Source organism: Macaca mulatta, chromosome 19, assembly GCF_049350105.2.
Source record: "Macaca mulatta isolate MMU2019108-1 chromosome 19, T2T-MMU8v2.0, whole genome shotgun sequence".
Classification (NCBI taxonomy): Eukaryota; Metazoa; Chordata; class Mammalia; order Primates; family Cercopithecidae; genus Macaca; species Macaca mulatta.
The window spans coordinates 50,287,435-50,305,494 of record NC_133424.1 but is presented as its reverse complement, the minus strand read 5'-3'; the positions used below and the strand labels follow the sequence as shown (position 1 = coordinate 50,305,494).

The 18,060-nt window shown below is 54.0% G+C and overlaps 2 protein-coding genes across 2 annotated transcripts; one reads left to right on the top strand and one right to left on the bottom strand.

The window, feature by feature from the left end:
• The first annotated feature begins 9,301 nt into the window (after positions 1-9,301).
• SYCN (syncollin) lies at positions 9,302-10,792 on the top strand. The gene is made up of 2 exons (XM_001086742.5): positions 9,302-9,762; positions 10,630-10,792. The coding sequence occupies exons 1-2, from the start codon at positions 9,362-9,364 to the stop codon at positions 10,637-10,639; spliced, it is 411 nt and encodes a 136-aa protein (XP_001086742.5). The 5' UTR covers positions 9,302-9,361; the 3' UTR covers positions 10,640-10,792.
• Positions 10,793-11,448: 656 nt separating this feature from the next.
• NCCRP1 (NCCRP1, F-box associated domain containing) lies at positions 11,449-16,413 on the bottom strand. The gene is made up of 6 exons (XM_001086619.5): positions 16,017-16,413; positions 15,229-15,291; positions 15,091-15,142; positions 14,046-14,141; positions 12,844-12,982; positions 11,449-12,712 (listed from the first exon to the last, which is right to left on the bottom strand). The coding sequence occupies exons 1-6, from the start codon at positions 16,351-16,353 to the stop codon at positions 12,572-12,574; spliced, it is 828 nt and encodes a 275-aa protein (XP_001086619.3). The 5' UTR covers positions 16,354-16,413; the 3' UTR covers positions 11,449-12,571.
• Positions 16,414-18,060: the final 1,647 nt, after the last annotated feature.

Here is an 18,060-nt window from a genome sequence, read left to right as displayed (position 1 = left end):
ATCATTAATGAAATAAGATCAAATTAAAGAAAAAAATGTACAATAGTGAGAACCCACAAAGCCAACTGTTAGTTATCATTGGTGAAGAGTCTAAAAAAGATGTTGCAATTATAAGGCCGGGCGTGGTGGCTCCTGTCTGTAATCCCAGCACTTTGGGAGGCCTAGGAGGGTGGATCACTTGAGGTCAGGAGTTTGAGACCAGCCTGGCCAACATGGTGAAACCCTGTCTCTACTAAAAATACAAAAATTAGCCAGGTGTGGTGGTGGGTGCCTGTAATTCCAGCTATTTGGGGGGCTGAGGCACGAGAATCGCTTAAACCCAGGAGGCAGAGGTTGCAGTGAGCCGAGATTGCACCACTGCACTCCAGCCTGAGCGACAAGAGCAAAACTCCATCTAAAAAAAAAAAAGTGTTGCAATTGTAAATCAAAACTGATAAAGAAAAAATGAGGCTGGGCGTGGTGGCTCACGCCTGTAATCCCAGCACTTTGGGAGGCTGAGGTGGGTGGATTACCTGAGGTCAGGAGTTTCAGACCAGCCTGGCCAACATGGCGAAACCTCGTCTCTACTAAAAATACAAAAAATTAGCCGGGCATCATGGAGTGCACTTATTGTCCCAGCTACTCAGTAGGCCGAGACAGGAGAATTGCTTGAACCTGGGAGGTGGAGATCACAGTGAGCCAAGATTGCGCCATTGCACTCTGGCCTGGGTAACAGAGCAAGACTCTATCTCAAAAAAGAAAAGATAAGAAGAAAAGAAAATAAAAAAATGAGGGAGTCTCTGAGATTACTCTGGCTTGGAGAGTGCCTGATAAAAAATAACAACATTTTAAAAAATAAGAGAGAGAGAGAGAGAACGTATCAATGACCAATATTAAGCAATAATAGGAAACCTCCCTACAAATCTCAAAACTCCAAGAACATGTAAGCAGTTTTTGTGTGTGTATTGTGTCCACTTCACACATGAGGGAAACTGAAGCTTAGAGAGGCTGAGTAACTTGCTCAAACTCACACAGCCCATAAAAGGCAGAGGCAGGATTTGAACCCACGGTCGTGGACCTGCTCAATCTCTGTGCTATGCCGCCACCTCCCGAGCGCTTCTGGGCTCCTCCTTCCCGGGCCCTGCTACCAGCGAAACCCCGTCCCCTCTCCAGGCTTGGCTTAGGGTTTTCACTGCCCACCCGCAGGGGCTCCTGGACCAATGCTATTGCAGCCCTGAAGGGTTTCAGATCCAGCTTCCTTCACCGGCTTCCTTCAGGATTTAATCTGAGTTTCCATCTCCATCGCTTCCCTGAGTTCTCCTGGCCTGGCTTCCCTCTGTATTCCTGCCCCCTCCTGCTGGTGGCAGCTTCCAAATTTGGGCTGTATTCTTGCATTATCTGTCTCAGCTTAGACTGTCAGTTTGCAGAGAGCCTCTCCACTCAAACAGCGGCCCTCAGCAGCCTGGCATCCTCTGGGAACTTGTAGGAAATTCAGACCTAAACCCAGCGGGCAGTGGCTCACGCCTGTAACCCCAACACTTTGGGAGGCTGAGGCGGGTGGATCTCTTGAGGTCAAAAGTTTGAGACCAGCCTGGCCAACATGGTGAAACCCCGTCTACAGTGCACACCCCAGCCTGGGCGACGGAGCAAGACTCTGTCTCAAAAAAAAAAAAAAAGGAAATTCAAGCCCAAACCTGTTGAAGCAGAATCTGTAGCTTAAGACCTTTCCCGTCTCCGTCTCCCTCTTCCTCTAGGAGATTGGCAGCACCTTGAGTAGCTCTGGCCTAGAGCAGAAAGGGACTATGGGACCCCGGGAAACTTTGAGACAAGGCACTTCACCTGCCGCAAGTGTATCTGAGAACATGAAGGTCAGCTGTGTCCTGAGGTTAGATGACGACCAATCTTTTGTCTGCATTGCAGGAGACTCAAGTTCAATCTGGGCATTTGGAGCTCCAGGCACTGGAGCTGTTCCTTTTTCTAATTGCTAAAGACAATTTTTTTTCTGTAGTCAGGAAAATTACATGAAATATACTGTTAAAGGATCTGAACAAGTTGAAGTATCAATACAGAAAATTCTAGACATAGGCTGGGCATGGTGGGTCACGCCTGTAATCCCAGGACTTTGGGAGGCTGAGGCAGGCAGATCGCTTGAGGTCAGGAGTTCGAGATCAGCCTGGCCACATGGTGAAACCTCATCTCTACTAACAATGCAAAAATTACCCAGGCTTGGTGGCTGTGTGTGTAATCCCAGCTATTTGGGAGGCTGAGGCAGGAGAATCGCTTAAACCTAGGAGGCAGAGGTTGTAGTGAGCCAACATCATGCCACTGCACTCCAGCGTGGGCAACAGAGTAAGACTCTGTCTCAAAAAGAAAGAAAGAAGGAAGGAAGGAAGGAAAGAAGGAAGGAAGGAAGGAAGGAAGGAAGGAAGGAAGGAAGGAAAGAAAGAGAGAAAGAAAGGAAAGAAAATTCTAGATGTAATAAACCATTCATGACATAGGACATAGGAAGCTTCAGACTGAAGCCCTTGCCGTCAGTTCTCAAACTTGCGTGTGCACCAGAGTCACCAGGAGGGCTTGTGAAAACCCAGATTGCAAGGACCCATCCCAGAGTAGGGCTGGGGTGAGGGTGAGAATTTGAAATTCTAGCAAGTTCTGACAGAATGCTGATGCTGTTGGTCCAGGGAGTACCCTTTGAGAACCACTGTTTCTAAACCACACAGTTATGCCTGCTTTGGGATTATACTATCCCTTAAGAATTATATGGAAATAATCTGGCTGGGTGTGGTGGCTCATGCCTGTAACCCCAACATATTGGGAGGCCAAAGCAGGAGGATTGCTTGTGCCCAGGAGTTGGAGACCAGCCTGGGCAACATAGCAAGACCCCAACTCTAAAAAAAAAAATTTTTTTTTTTTAATTAGCTGGGCCAGCCAGGCGCAGTGGCTCACGTCTGTAATCCCAGCACTTTGCGAGGCTGAGACGGACGGATCACGAGGTCAGGAGATCGAGATCATCCTTGCTAATATGGTGAAACCCCATCTCTACTAAAAATACAAAAAATTAGCCGGGCATGGTGGCAGGCGCCTGTAGTCCCAGCTACTTGGGAGGCTGAGGCAGGAGAATGGTGTGAACCCGGGAGGCGGAACTTGCAGTGAGCTGAGATCGTGCCAATGCACTCCAGCCTGGGCAACAGAGTGAGACTCCGCCTCAAAAAAAAAAAAAATTAGCTGGGCGTGGTGGTGTGTACCTGTGGTCCCAGCTACTCAGGAGGCTGAGGCAGGAAGATTGCTTGAGGCTGGGAGTTTGAGGCTACAGTGAGCTATGATCACACTACTGTACTCCAGCCTGGACAACAGAGCAAGACCCTGTCTCAAAAAAAGAAAATGATATTCAGTGTTGTATCCTTACAAAATTGTAATGCATTCTGATGACCCACTATGAACTTAAGTACTGATCTGAATATTTTCCTTTATTTATGCAACACACATTATTTTCATTTAAATTATGTACAACCTATAATGTTGTTTATGTTCAAGTACCACCCTGATGGGGACAAATACTTTCCTTTTTCTTCTAGTGGCAATTTCACATGTATAAGCAATCTCCCTTTTTATGCTCTGCTGGAAAATGTCAAATCAAGGTTGTAAAACCTGAAAAGAGGATTCCTTATTATACAAATCAAAATCTATCAGTGGATATGAAACAAACAAACCAATGTGTCGTTCTTGCCACTGCATTCCTTTGTATGCCCCTGTTCTAGCTCTTTTCACATTGTATTCGAATTATTGATTTATTTACCATTTGACATTCTCAAGGGCAGGACATTCTCCTATTAGAAAAAATTGTGTAATAAGATGTTTTTCTACTGTTTGTCTAGTTTGTGTTAATAAATACTGAGAAAATTGTTTCTGGGTGAGGATGCTGTGCACGTGTGGGCATGTGTATGTGTGTGTATGTGTTCGTGTGTGTGACATGCGTGCTTATGTGAACATGTCAGATTTGTGCGTGTGAGATTTCACATGATATGTGGTGGCTCATGCCTGTAATCCCAGCACTTTGCGAGGCTCAGGTGGGAGGATTGCTTGAGGCCAGGATTTTGAGGCCAGTCTGGTCAACATATCGAGACCCTGACACTGTAAAAAAAAAAAAAAAAGAGGCCAGGTGCGGTGGCTCATGCCTGTAATCCCAGCAGCTTGGGAGGCCGAGGTGGGTGGATCACCTGAGGTCAGGAGTTCGAGACCAGCCTGGCCAACATGGCAAAACCCTGTCTCTATTAAAAATACAAAAAATTAGCTGGGCATGGTGGCGAGCACCTGTAATCCCAGCTACTCAGAAGGCTGAGGCAGGCGAATCGCTAGAACCCAGGAGGCAGAGGTTGCAGTGAGCCGAGATCGCACCATTGCACTGCAGCAACCTGGGCAACAAGAATGAAACTCTGTCTCAAAAAGAAAAAAAAAAAAAAAAGATGTCACAGGTGTGAGATTTGTAGCGTGTACGGCAGGAGTGGAGGAAGACTGGAGGCTTGTTCATGACAATGGCTGTGTGTGGTTCCGTTGGGGGACAGGGGTGCGTGTTGCCCCAGAGCTGGGCATGTGTCCACCCTAGGATTCACCGTGAGAATCCAGGACCATCAGTGGCTGGCTGTGTGATGCGTGTCCCTACGCCCTGCCCATGTGTGTGTGGCGAGGTTGAACATGCTGTGCCCAGGCCCTGGGTCTCTGTGGGCTCTGTCGGATGCGGGCTGTGTACTATGCCTCAGTGGGTTCCGTGTTCCTTCCTGTGCCTGCGTCTGTCTCCCTGTCCGTGTCTCCCTGGCCATGTCGCTTTCTGTGTCTGAAGTTCACGGCCCTCCGGGGTGGGCGGGACTCTGAGTGACTCTGCTGCCCTGCATCCCTGTGTCTGGGGCAGTGCAGAGCCAGAGGGTGGCTGTTCTGCGTTCCTGGGACCAAGGAGGCTCTCTGGGAAGTTAGCAGCTGGAGATTAGATTTCAAGGGATCACAAAAGGAACTGAGAAAGAAGGATCCCCGGGCAGGGCCAGGCCAGTGGCCAGGGTCTCAGAGCTGTCAGGAGAACAGTCATAATAGCTTCCATGTATTGAGTACCTATCGTGTGCTGGGCACAGTACTTCATGCTTTATGTATTTCATTTATACTATTGTGTTAATACAATATTGTATATTAAGTATTCATATTACATACATCATATACATATATATATATATTTATTTCTTTCTTTTCTTTTTTTCTTTCTTTTTTTTTTTTTTTTGGAGGCAGAGTCTCACTCTGTCACCCAGGCTGGAGTGCAGTGGCACGATCTTGGCTCACTACAACCTCCGCCTCCCAGGATCAAGTGATTCTCCTGCCTCAGCCTCCTGAGTAGCTGGGATTACAGGCATGTGCCACCACACCCAGCTACTTTTTGTATTTTTTTAGTAGAGACAGGGTTTCACCGTGTTGGCCAGGCTGGTCTCAAACTCCTGACCTCAAGTGATCCTCCCGCCTCAGCCTCCCAGAGTGCCAGGATTACAGGCATGAACCACGGTGCCTGGCCTATATTGTATTTATAAATAACAATTATATGGATTGTTCATAATGTAAATTACTTTATAGAGACCTTTTTTTTTTTTTTAATTTTTTTACAGACAGAGTTTCCCTCTGTTGCCTAGGCTGGAGCACAGTGGTGCAATAACAGCTCAATGCAGCCTCGACCTCCTGGACTCAAGTGATCCTCCTGCCTGGGCCTCCTAAATAAGTGGGACTACTGGCATGTGCCATCGTGCCTGGCTCATGAGACCTCATTTTCTATTATCCCATTGAAGGTAGGAGGGAACTGAAGCTCAGAGAGGTAAGTTCATTTTCCCAAGGTTGCTCAGCAAGCAGGTGGCAGAGTCAACATCTGAACCCACTTCCAAGTGTTTCCAGTCTTTGGCTCTTAATAACAGCCCTACCCCGCCTGAGGTGGATGCCACAGCGTCTGCGGAGGACCAGCAGGGTGTAGGTTTGGCTGAACGACCATGGATAACAGCAAATTGTTGGTGTTATGTTGCTGTGATGGTTTACGTTTATTGAGTCCTTACTATGTGCCAGGCACCATGCTAAAGGTTTTAATAATAATAATGATGTACCGGGTGCAGTGGCTCATACCTGTAATCCCAGCACTATGGGAGGCAGGAGGATTGAGCGAGCCCAAGAGTTCAAGACCAGCCTGCGCAACATGGTGAAACCCCATCTCTTACAAAACAATCAAAAAATTAGCAGGGTGTGGTGGCACGTGCTTATGGTGGCATGTTCCCTACTCAGGAGGCTGAGGTGGGAAGATTGCTTAAGCCGGGGAGGTCGAGGCTGCAGACCTAGGAGACAGAGTGAGACTCTCTAAAAAAAAAAAAAAGATGGTAGTGATGATGACAGATGCTCATATGGCACTTAGCGAAGGCCGATCCCTTCTCTAAGTGTTGTTACATGGATTAATTCATTTATTCCTTTCTTTTCTTTTAGCAGGGTCTCACTCTGCCACCCAGGCTGGAGTGCAGTGGCACGATCTTGGCTCACTGCAGCCTGGGCCTCCCAGGTTTAAGCAATTCTGCTTCAGCCTTCCAAGTAGCTGGGATTACAGACACCTGCCACCACGCCCGGATAAGTTTTGTATTTTTAGTAGAGATGGGATTTTGCCACATTGGCCAGGCTGATCTCAAACTCCTGACCTCAAGTGATCCTCCCGCATTGGCCTCCCAAAGTGCTGGGATTACAGGCGTGAGCCTCTGCACCCAGCCCAATTAATTTATTCCTTATACCACCTAAGTACCATCAGCGTGTCCCTGAGGCCTTTGTGTGCACAGCGCGTAGAGGAGCTAGGATTTGGACCCAGACAGTTTGACTCCATGGACTGTCCTCCTAAACCACATCCCTTCTACCATCCCCTGTAACCTTTTCAACATTCCTATGGCGTAGGAGGAAACATTACCCGTTTCACAGATGAGGAAACCAAGGCCCAGACCTGTACTGACAGAGCCAGTGGACCCGTGTCTGTCTAATCAGTGCATCCACATTCTTGACCCTGTTTTGGGAAGAGGCTGGGAACTCCAAAAAACCTTGGAAGGGCCCTGGCCAGGCTCCCAGAGGTCTGGGTCCTTTTCCAGCCCTAGGGTTCCAATCTCCCTCTCCTTCCTATGCTGCTCTAATTTTTCCTTTGCCTTGTTTCTTTTCTTCTTTATTCTTTTCTTTTCTTTGTTCCTTCCTTCCTTCTTTTTTTTTTTTTTTTTTTTTGAGACAGAGTCACTTTGCCACCCAGACTGGAGTGCAGTAGCGCGATCTCGGCTCACTGCAACTTCCACCTCCTCGGTTCAAGCAATTCTCCTGCCTCAGCTTCCCGAGGCTCTGTGCGCCACCACGCCCAGCTAATTTTTGTATTTTTAGTAGAGATGGGATTTCATTATGTTGGCCAGGCGGGTCTCGAACTCCTGACCTCGGTGATCCACCTACCTGGGCCTCCCAAAGTGCTGGGATTACAGGTGTGAGCCACTGCGCCCAGCCCTTGTTTCATTTCTACTGGCTGATCGGTAACAGCTCATTTTATATGATAGGAATTGAGTCTATTTTTCCCTGGCTGGGTTTGTGGGTTTTGTTTTGTTTTGTTTTGTTTTTGCTATACAACAGTTTTACAGTTTTATACAGCTCAAAAGGTTCCCCATTTGTTTTATAGATTGAAGATTTCCAACCTTAGTTAAGAAAGTCTCCTGGCTCCTGAGGTGGGAGTGGCAGGCTCTTCCCCCCACCTCCCTCTCCTAGGCCTGTCCTTAGCGTGTGGGAGGGAGGGGTGCAGTTCTTGTCAATTTGTAGGCACTCTTTTTTTTTATGCGATCTTGGCTCACTGCAACCTCCACCTCCCAGGTTCAAGTGATTCTCATCCCTCAGCCTCCCGAGTAGCTGAGACTACAGGCGTGTGCCCTAATTTTTGTACTTTAAGTACAGACGGGGTTTCACCATGTTGGCCAGGCTGGTCTTGAACTCCTGGCCTCAAATGATCTGCCTGCCTCGGTCTCCCAAAGTATTGTGATTACAGGCATGAGCTACCGCGCCCAACCTGTGTGCACTCTTTATATATTATAACTTGTAATGCTATGCTTTTGAAATGTTGCAAATATCTCCTCAAGCCTTTGTACGCTGTCTTGCAAAAGGTTTTTAACGTGTTATGCAAATACTGCTATCTTGTGCTTCACAGATTCTGGATTGCCAGCCTTGGTTGGGAAGATTGCCCGGTCTGAGCCTGGTGGGGGTGGGGCGTGGGGCTCCTCATCTCCTTCTCTACCTGCCCCCACCCCACAAGGGCCTCTATCCTTATCTCCAGCTTCTCCTTTCCCAAGGTCCTGCCTCCCAGGGAGGGAGCCTGCTCAGCCAGGAGGCCCCAGCCTCCCACTCCCGCCTCCCCCAACCCAGTCTTTCCTTATCTAGAATAAGGGTTGTTCCATTCCTTATTTTTATTTTTTTTTTTTTTGGAGACGGAGTCTTGCTCTGTTGCCCAGGCTGGAGTGCAGTGGCTGGACCTCAGCTCGCTGCAAGCTCCGCCTCCTGGGTTTACACCATTCTCCTGCCTCAGCCTCCCGAGTGGCTGGGACTACAGGCGCCCGCCACCTCGCCCGGCTAGTTTTTTTGTATTTTTTTAGTAGAGACGGGGTTTCACCGTGTTACCCAGGATGGTCTCGATCTCCTGACCTCGTGATCCGCCCGTCTCGGCCTCCCAAAGTGCTGGGATTACAGACTTGAGCCACCGCGCCCGGCATTTTTTTTTTTTTTTTTTCCTGGCTTTGTTGCCCAGGCTGGAGTACAGTGAAACGATCTCAGCTCACCGCAGCCTGGAACTCCTGGGCTCAAGCGATCCTCCCGACTAGGCTTTGTGAGTAGCTGGGACTACAGGCCACGCCACCACGCTGGGCTAACTTTATTTTTAGTAGGGACGGGATCTTGCTATGTTGCCCAGACTGGTCTCAAACTCCTGGGCTCAAGCGATCCACCCGTCTAGGCCTCCCAAAGTGCTGGGATTACAGGCGTGAGTCACCAGCAAGCCCCTTGTCAATTTTTAAAAGTTCTTCCCATTTCTGTCTATTAACCTATGCCACCCTCTGGGTTGCAAATAACTCCTCCTCAAGTCCTGTCTCTTGTCTCTCTTTATAATATTGTTGGTCACCTAACATCTTAAGGTGCTAAGTTGTATACACAGCGTCCACCTTGTACCCAGGGTTGTGGGTTTCCGACCTAGGTTAGGCAGGTCTCCCGGCTCCTGGGGAAGGGGCGCCCCCCCTTCCCTCCATGAGTCCTTATCTGGCAGCTTGTCCCTTCCCACAGGTCGGGCGCATAAAAGCGCGCTGGGCCGCGGCGGGGCACTGCCACCATGTCCTCACTGCGCCCGCTGCTGCTGGCCCTGGCCCTGGCCCTGGCCGCCGTGCCGTGCGCCCAGGGCGCCTGCCCCGCGTCCGCCGACCTCAAGCACTCGGACGGGACGCGCACTTGCGCCAAGCTCTATGACAAGAGCGACCCCTACTATGAGAACTGCTGCAGGGGCGCCGAGCTGTCGCTGGAGCCGGGCGCAGACCTGCACTACTTGCCCTCCAACTGGGCCAACACCGCCTCCTCGCTTGTGGTGGCCCCGCGCTGCGAGCTCGTCGTGTGGTCCCGGCAAGGCAAGGCGGGCAAGACGCACAAATTCTCTGCGGGCACCTACCCGCGCCTGGAGGAGTACCGCCTCGGCATCTTGGGAAACTGGTCCAACGCTATCTCCGCGCTCCACTGCAGGTGCCCAGCTGCCCAAAGCTCCGAGCCCACCCAGGCCCCGGCCCCAGCTCCGCACAAACCCCCACACCCATCATCCAAGCCCCGAGGCTGCTCCACACCCCTGAGCTCCCGACTGGAACTGGCAGCACCAGGCCTCCCTAAAACCAGTCGTGGAGGCCCCATCTCAGAGTCCTTACCCAGACCAGGTCCTCCTTCTCTTCACCCCCAGCACCCGGTCCCCACTCCACCTGCAGCCCAGGACCCTGGGACGGAGATCTCGCCCCAGCTCTGGGATTCAGAGCCAACCCTCCATCTTCTGGAATCCTCCACCTACCCACCCGCCCACAGCTGTTCTTCCCAGGGAGGGCTGGCTAATTCTGGGGACTGAGAACTCCTAGACCCCCTCACCTTGGTCCCCAGAACCAAAGCCAGCCCCCATGCCTCACATAATCACATCTCCAAATTCCCAGACTCCAAAACTAACCCAGACCTCAAGACCTCAGACTCAATTATAGGAACCCCCAGTGTGTAGCCTTCCTGCTCTCCACTCCCCTAGACCCTCTAGACCAGCCTCAGCCCTAAAACCAGTCCCACAGCCCACCCCTAAGACCCATCCCTGGAGGTCCCTGAGGCCACCTTGCACTCACAGACCTGGGACCTAGATCCAGCGGTGACACCCTCCCAACCTCCCAAGCCCTCCCAAGTCACTCCCGTCCCCCAAGGGCTCCAAGGAGTCCCAACTCCAAACTCCCAAGCTAGGATCCCTGGTTCCTGAACTTGGAGCCTCAGACCCAGACTCCCCAGTCCCCACCCAGCCTCAGGCTTCTAGAACTCACCACACCCTGGGTCTCTGAGAGCCCCTGGAAGCAATTTTTGATTACATTTCAGGTGCAGCTGATGCTTTGCTGGTCTCTCATCTGCAGCTTCCACAGAGTGCCAGACCCCTCACTCAGCCCATTCCTGGGCTCTGCTGAGGGGCCCCAAGACCCAGGAGAAGGAGCGTTCTGCCCGCCCCCCCACCTCCCCTGCAATACAGCCTTTGTGCACTGGTCCCCGTCTGTCATCTGCTTGTCCCTGGGATGCAAATCCTCACTGGACCGGGTGGGATGGAGGAGAGAGCAGGGTGGTTGGGCCTGGGTCAGCCCATACACAGGACAATGCCATGGATGAGGACACGCCATTGACTTGGACATGGTTTTACGTGTGCACAAAGACACGCACCACAGAAGGACATGTGAGTGAACTACAGGGGAACCTTGGGCTGACTGTTAAATATGAAATATGCCCCAGCCTTTTCAGTAAATAACCCTTCTTTAGCCTGGTGTGGTGGCTCAGGCCTGTAATCCTAGCACTTTGGGAGGCTGAGGTGGGCGGATCACCTGAGCTCAAGAGTTGGAGGCCAGCCTGGCAAACATGGTGAAACCCCATCTCTACTGAAAATACAAACATTAGCCAGAAATCACTTGAACCTGGGAGGCAGAGGTTGCAGCGAGCCGAGATCGTGCCACTGTGCTCCAGCCTGGGCAACAGAGCGAGACTCTGTCTCAAAGCAAACACACAAGCAAAAAACTCCTCCTTGAGCCATTTCTGGCCTCCCAGGGGGCCTTCGGACTCCCTCCATGGTTCCTGCAGGGGACAGCAGGGTGCGGGCCTTCTAGGACCCAGCCCTGGGCTAGGGCTGGGATCTGCAAGTGATCAGATCAGGACTTAGTGGTTGATAAATGCTTTTAATCCCCACATTCCACACACGGGGGACACTGTCATTCACATTTTCATATTTCTGTTCTGGTCACAGTCTGTGTCCCCACAACCTCATGAATGAGGGACTTTGATGGATGCCTGGGTTTGGGGGGTCTGCGGTAGCTGGAGAAGATACACAAAGGGTCTTCGGAGGAGAGTGTGGGACAGCTTTGAGGGGACGACAACTGCAGACACCTGGAGGGAGCTAGAGGAAATTCTGAGACTTAAGAGATATGGAATGGCCAGGCGCAGTGACTCATGTCTGCAATCCCAGCACTTTGGAAGGCCAAGGTGGGTGGATCACTTGAGGTCAGGAGTTTGAGACCAGCCTAGCCAACATGGTGAAACCCCGTCTCTACTAAAAATACAAAAATTAGTGGGCGTGGTGGTGGGCACCTGTAATCCCTACTTGAGAGGCTGAGGCAGGAGAATCACTTGAACCTGGGAGGTGGAAATTGCAGTGAGCCAAGATTGTGTCACTGCACTTCAGCCTGGGCGACAGAGTGAGACTCCATCTCAAAAAAAAAAAAAGAGAGAGTAGGTAAGTAGAGATGCTAAGGGGAGATATGTGAAGAGATCAGAGGTCAAGGTCAGTTCAGAAGGACCCCGGGGTGTGAAGGTAATGGAAGATCAAGGATCAGGGGCGGTTAAATGGGACAGGAACTGAGTGAAATGAATGGCTCCATTCCCCCTTCAACAGACATTCACTGCCACTCTGCTCACAGCCCTGGGCTGGGTGGTGCTGGCAACACAGCAGTGAGCATTCAGTTTCAGTGAAGTTCAAAGAAGCAGAGACCAGCCCTCAGCATCCTTGAGCACAGGTGTCTATGCATTCACTCAACAGAGATCTACGGAGCATCTGTGCCAGAGCATCTGTCAGGCACTGAATTTACAAGGAGTGGCTCTGCCCTCACGGGGCTCAGAGAGTGCCGGGAAAATGCTGGAGTCCACCGCTTAAGGGTGTGGAAGCTGTCCATCAAGAGAGAAGCCAAGGGCCGGGGAGGAATAAGGGTCCTAAGAGGTGGCTAAGAGTTAGGGGCTTCTAAAGCTCAGGGAGATGCTGTGGGGTCAGGACAGAGGAGCCAGCCAGTCACTCCCGGAGCTGCACAGACACGGAGGAGTCAGTCACACGTGTCCGCCGCAGCCCACCAGGCTCCATGCGGTTCTTGGCCTTGTGCAGGAAGTGGATGAAGCGCACACCAGGACCATAATGGCGGAATACGTGGGACACCTGTGGTGACAGCACCTGGGGTTAGGGAGGAGCCCTTTTCGAGGACCCGTGGACCTGCTCTCCTCCCTCTGTGAGGTCTTGGGATAAGAACACACGTCTGGGGTTTAGGGCCCCAGGGCTGAGAGTCTCACCTGGACCCAGCGGCCAGGGGGTCCTCTCCCAGAAGTTCGGGGGGCCACGTGGTGCTGAGCGATGACGGAGCGGCGGTCGGCTGCCAGGAGCCAGACGTGCAGTTCGTAGACGCAGGCATCCAGCCGGCTGTCCTCAAACCTGCAGGCGGGGTCAAGGCCTTCAGCTGCCACTGCAGTCTCAGCTACCCAGCCCCAGCCCCTGGACCCGTTCCCCGTTCCCCGTTCAACACACATGCTGCTACCCACGCCGTGCACAGCCCTGAGCTGGGTGGTGCTGGCAGCATAGCAGTGACCAAGACAGCCCCATGCCCCGTCCACACGGGATTCACAGTCCAGTGAGGGAGGCTGGCATGCCACCAAACATGACAGCCAGGAACGGCCAGGGTTGGGATGGGGAGCACGGGCAGAGGGGTCAGGGCCAGGATGGGGGGACCCAGGCAGAGGGGTTGGGGCCAGAATCGGGGACCCAGGCAGAGGGGTTGGGGCCGGAATTGGGGGCACAGAGAGGTTGGGACTGGGATGGGGGGGCACAGGGCACTGGAGCAAATGCACCTGACCCAGCTGAGGGGTGATCAGGGAAGGCTTCCTGGTGGAGCCACGTGTAAGTGACTCCTAAGGAATGAGACGGAATTTGTCTTGAGAATAGAGGGTGACAGGCTTTTAAGAAATAAAGAATAGGCCGGGCATGGTGGCTTATGCCTATAATCCCAGCACTTTGGGAGGCTGAGGCGGGCAGATCACTTGAGGTCAGGAGTTCGAGACCAGCCTGGGCAACATGGTGAAACCATGTCTCCACTAAAAATACAGAAATTAGCTGGGTGTGGTGGCACGTGCCTGTGGTGCCAGTTACTTGGGAAGCTGAAGCAGGAGAATCACTTAAACCTGAGAGGCAGAGGTAGCAGTCAGCCGAGATGGCACCACTGCAGTTCAGCATGGGCGACAGAGTAAGACTCTGTCTCAAAAAAAAAAAAAAAAAGAAAAGAAAAGAAAAGAAATAAGGGTCAGCCTCAGTGACCCCCTGGCACATTTCAAAATCGGAAAGACTCAAACAGAAGGGGCCAGGGAGGTGGGCAGGGCAGAACCCTGCAGCACCAGGAGGGTCTTGGTGAGGGGCTGAGAGCAAGGGGAGCTCAGCGTAAGGCTCGTGCTCTGGGCAGCCCTGTGTGATCACGGGGTCAGGCTGGCAGGGCAGGGGCACGCACCAGTCCATGACCGTAATGTCTGGTTGTTCGTCATCCAGCAGCTCCTCCCACAGGCCCTCGGCCAGAAGGTCCACACACTGCTGCTTCACTGTCCAGCTGTGAAACAAGGGCCGGGAGAGGCAGGGTCTGCGATCTGCCAGGATCCTCGGGGATCTCCCCGGTCGGCCTGGCTCCAGGGAGCAGGAAGCCGTGTCTTAGCGCTTTCTTAGGGATAGCTTGGGTCCCCACATTTGGGGTGCTCCCTCAGCACCTTCCAGTCTCAGTCCCCATGGGCCCCTCTGAGGGCAATGCATCCTGAACCCCATGCTACAGACGAGGAACCCGAGGCTGAGGATGGAGACGTGTCCGAGGTCAAGCAGCAAGCATGTGGCAGAGCCAGGATCCCAACCCTGGCCTGTGTGACCCTGAGCCTCCGAGTCACACCAGCTCATCTACTGCGCAGGAGCAAGGCTCTGTTTCATGGAGGACAGGGGGTGGCCTGGGGTGACTCTTCCCCTCCCAGGGAAAGAGCCTTAGAATAATTACAACAACAACAAGAATAGCCAGGCGCGGTGGTTCACGCCTGTAATCCGAGCACTTTGGGACGCTGAGGCAGGCAGATCACTTGAGGTCAGGAGTTCGAGACCAACCTGGCCAACATGGTGAAACGCCGTCTCTACTAAAAATACAAAATGAGCCGGGCATGGTGGTGCACACCTGTAATCCTAGCTACTCAGGAGGCTGAGGCAGGAGAATTGCTTGAACCTGGGAGGCAGAGGTTGCAGTGAGCTGAGATTGCGCCACTGCACTCCAGTCTGGGCAACAGAGTGAGACTTCGTCTTAAAAACAAAAACCAAAAACCAATAATAGCTGCTATTGACTGGTGCTAGCCAGACCTGGCCGGGCCCTAGGCTGTGTGTTTTACAGGCATTCTCTCTTATGCTAACCCTGTTTACAGAGTGGGAAATGGAGGTCTAGAGAGGCTAAGTCAGTTTCTCCAGTTCTTACAGCCAGGAAGGGTGGAGCAGGGAATGGAGTGTAGGCCACACCAGCCCCGGCGACTCACCTTTGGTTCTGCTGAAGCTTTTCGGTTCTAATGTACCAACCACGGAAATTGCCTGCAGGTTGGGGAGCAAAGGGTTAGAACACGCCAACACTGGAGGACCCTCCCCATCTTCAGCAACCCAGCCCTCCAAGCACTTACCCAGAGTCTCCAGGGGTCGCTGGGTGGGACCAGTAGGGGGTGCTGGCTCATAAATGTTGATGCCTGAAATGGACAGGTGAGTGGAGCCTCTGGGCAGCCCCTCCACCTTCCACTGCCTCATCCCTCCCTACCCGCAAGGCTACACACTGGAAGGGCAGGAATCTGTGCCAGGTCAGGGAAGCCCGGCAGGGATGAGTGAGTCAGGGCTCCGGGGAGAGGGCGATGCCGGGGGGTAAGCGGGGTGTGGTGAGACAGAGACAGAGGGACAGAGAGAAGAATCCAGAGAAACAGACAGCCCAAGAGTTTGAAACCAGCCCAGGCTGGCCAACATGGCAAAACCCTGACTCTACTGAAAATACAAAAATTACCCAGGCATGGTGGTGCATGCCTGTAATCCCAGCTACTCGGGAGACTGAGGCAGGAGAATTGCTTGAGCCTGGGAGGCAGAGGTTGCAGTGAGCCGAGATTGCACCACTGCACTCCAGCCTGGGCGACAGCAAGACTCCGTCTCAAGAGACAGAAACATAGGCAGAGGGGGAGAGAGAGAGGAAGAGAGAAAGAGAGAGAGAGAGGTGTGAGGGAGAGGTGTGAGAGAGGTAGGTGAGAGACACGACAGAGAGACAGGGGCAAAACGGAGAGGCACAATGACAGAAAAGGAGACAGAGGGATGCAGAGAAATGCAGAGACAGTGAGAGACAAAGAGCCAGAGAGATAAGGAAACAGAGAGGAAAAGAGGAAGAGACAGACGGTCAGGGTGGTGCCTCCCGGCTGCTCGGGGCCCTGCGCACCTTCGGGATTGGGCGAGCGCAGCAGGTTGCGGTAGAGCGGCCGCCGTAGCAGGAGCAGCTTCCAGGTGAGGCGAGGGGGCAGCTCCAGGCCCCCGCTCAGCGGTCCCCACTCCTCCAGCAGCAGCTGCCGGGCGTGAACTTCGGACGGCTGCTCCGGCTCGGGGAGCTCGGGGGCCTCCGGGGCCGCGGGCGATGGCAGCGACGGCGGTGAGGGCAGTGGTGGGGGCGACGGCGGCGGTGACGGCGACCGTGGCGAGGGAGGCAGCTCCTGCGGGCTCGCGGGCCCATCGGCTTCCATCCCGCCACCGAGCGCGTGTCCCTCACGCACCTCCTCCATCCCTCGAGGCTGCACGACTGTCCCTGTTTCGCAGGGCTGGGGTTAACTGGGAGCGGGAAGGGGCAGGGCACCCCGGCTGGCATTTAAGAGAGGGGCGTGTCGGGGGAGGATCTTGTCCCTCGGACCCTCCTCCCTCAGACCCAGGAGTCCAGGTCCCCAGCCCCTCCTCCCTCAGACCCAGGAGTCCAGGTCCCCAGCCCCTCCTCCCTCAGACCCAGGAGTCCAGGCTCCCAGCCCCTCCTCCCTCAGACCCAGGAGTCCAGGCTCCCAGCCCCTCCTCCCTCAGACCCAGGAGTCCAGGTCTCCAGCCCCTCCTCCCTCAGACCCAGGAGTCCAGGCTCCCAGCCCCTCCTCCCTCAGACCCAGGAGTCCAGGTCTCCAGCCCCTCCTCCCTCAGACCCAGGAGTCCAGGCTCCCAGCCCCTCCTCCCTCAGACCCAGGAGTCCAGGTCCAGCCCCTCCTCCCTCAGACCCAGGAGTCCAGGCTCCCAGTCCCTCCTCCCTCAGACCCAGGAGTCCAGGTCCCCAGCCCCTCCTCCCTCAGACCCAGGAGTCCAGGCCCCCAGCCCCTCCTCCCTCAGACCCAGGAGTCCAGGCTCCCAGCCCCTCCTCCCTCAGACCCAGGAGTCCAGGTCTCCAGCCCCTCCTCCCTCAGACCCAGGAGTCCAGGCTCCCAGCCCCTCTTCCCTCAGACCCAGGAGTCCAGGTCCCCAGCCCCTCCTCCCTCAGACCCAGGAGTCCAGGCCCCCAGCCCCTCCTCCCTCAGACCCAGGAGTCCAGATCCCCAGCCTCTCCTCCCTCAGACCCAGGAGTCCAGATCCCCAGCCCCTCCTCCCTCAGACCCAGGAGTCCAGGTCTCCAGCCCCTCCTCCCTCAGACCCAGGAGTCCAGGTCTCCAGCCCCTCCTCCCTCAGACCCAGGAGTCCAGGTCCCCAGCCCCTCCTCCCTCAGACCCAGGGGTCGGGTTCCCCAGTCCCTCCCCCTTCAGACCCAGGAGTCCAGGCACCAGCCCCTCTTCCCTCAGACCCAGGGGTCCAGATCCCCAGCCCCTCCTCCTTCAGACCCAGGGGTCCAGATCCCCAGCCCCTCCTCCTTCAGACCCAGGGGTCTAGGTCTCCAATTCCTCTTCCCTCAGACCCTGGAGTCCAGGCACCAGACCCTCCTCCCTCAGACCCAGGAGTCCAGGCACCAGCCCCCTTCTTAGGTCCCCAGACTTCCTGCCCCAATTTTCCCAGGGCCAGCTGAGGACCCAGCGTGGGCCTGACAGAGCATGTGACAAATGCGCTAATGCCAGGGCTCCGGACTGTCTAATGGGGCCCGTGCACCTCATTAAGATCTAGCATGGCAGGATTAAGAGGCTAATTAACGAAGACGCCCCCTCCTCCCCCTTCCCACTCTGCAGAGGGGGAGCGGATGGATGAGCTGGGGTGCAAAGGGGAGGTCCTGCCTCTGCCACTTCCTTCTCTGTCCTTACCTGGGACACCCCCTTGGGGCCCTGACATGTTCTGTCCAGAAAACCAAGGTGGGGAGAGCAGAGAGACACCCAAAACCAGAGATGAGGAGCCTCAGAGATGGGGGACCCCAGGGAGGAACAAAGATGGCAGCAAGAGGGAAGCAGTGATCCCAACTGGGGGTTCTGGGGGCCTGCACCCCTGCTTGGGACTGGGGTGGGTGGCTGCAGAAGCCTCCTCCATCAGAGGTCACGAGG

Excerpts from the sequence above, each read along its gene's own strand:
- SYCN (XM_001086742.5), top strand. The coding sequence starts at position 9,362 with ATGTCCTCACTGCGCCCGCTGCTGCTGGCCCTGGCCCTGGCCCTGGCC.
- NCCRP1 (XM_001086619.5), bottom strand. The coding sequence starts at position 16,353 with ATGGAGGAGGTGCGTGAGGGACACGCGCTCGGTGGCGGGATGGAAGCC. Across the intron at positions 12,983-14,045 it reads GACATTACGGTCATGGACTG|GTTTGAGGACAGCCGGCTGG; the intron begins GTGCGTGCCCCT and ends CCCCGCCTGCAG. Across the intron at positions 12,713-12,843 it reads CCCCTGGCCGCTGGGTCCAG|GTGTCCCACGTATTCCGCCA; the intron begins GTGAGACTCTCA and ends CTGTCACCACAG.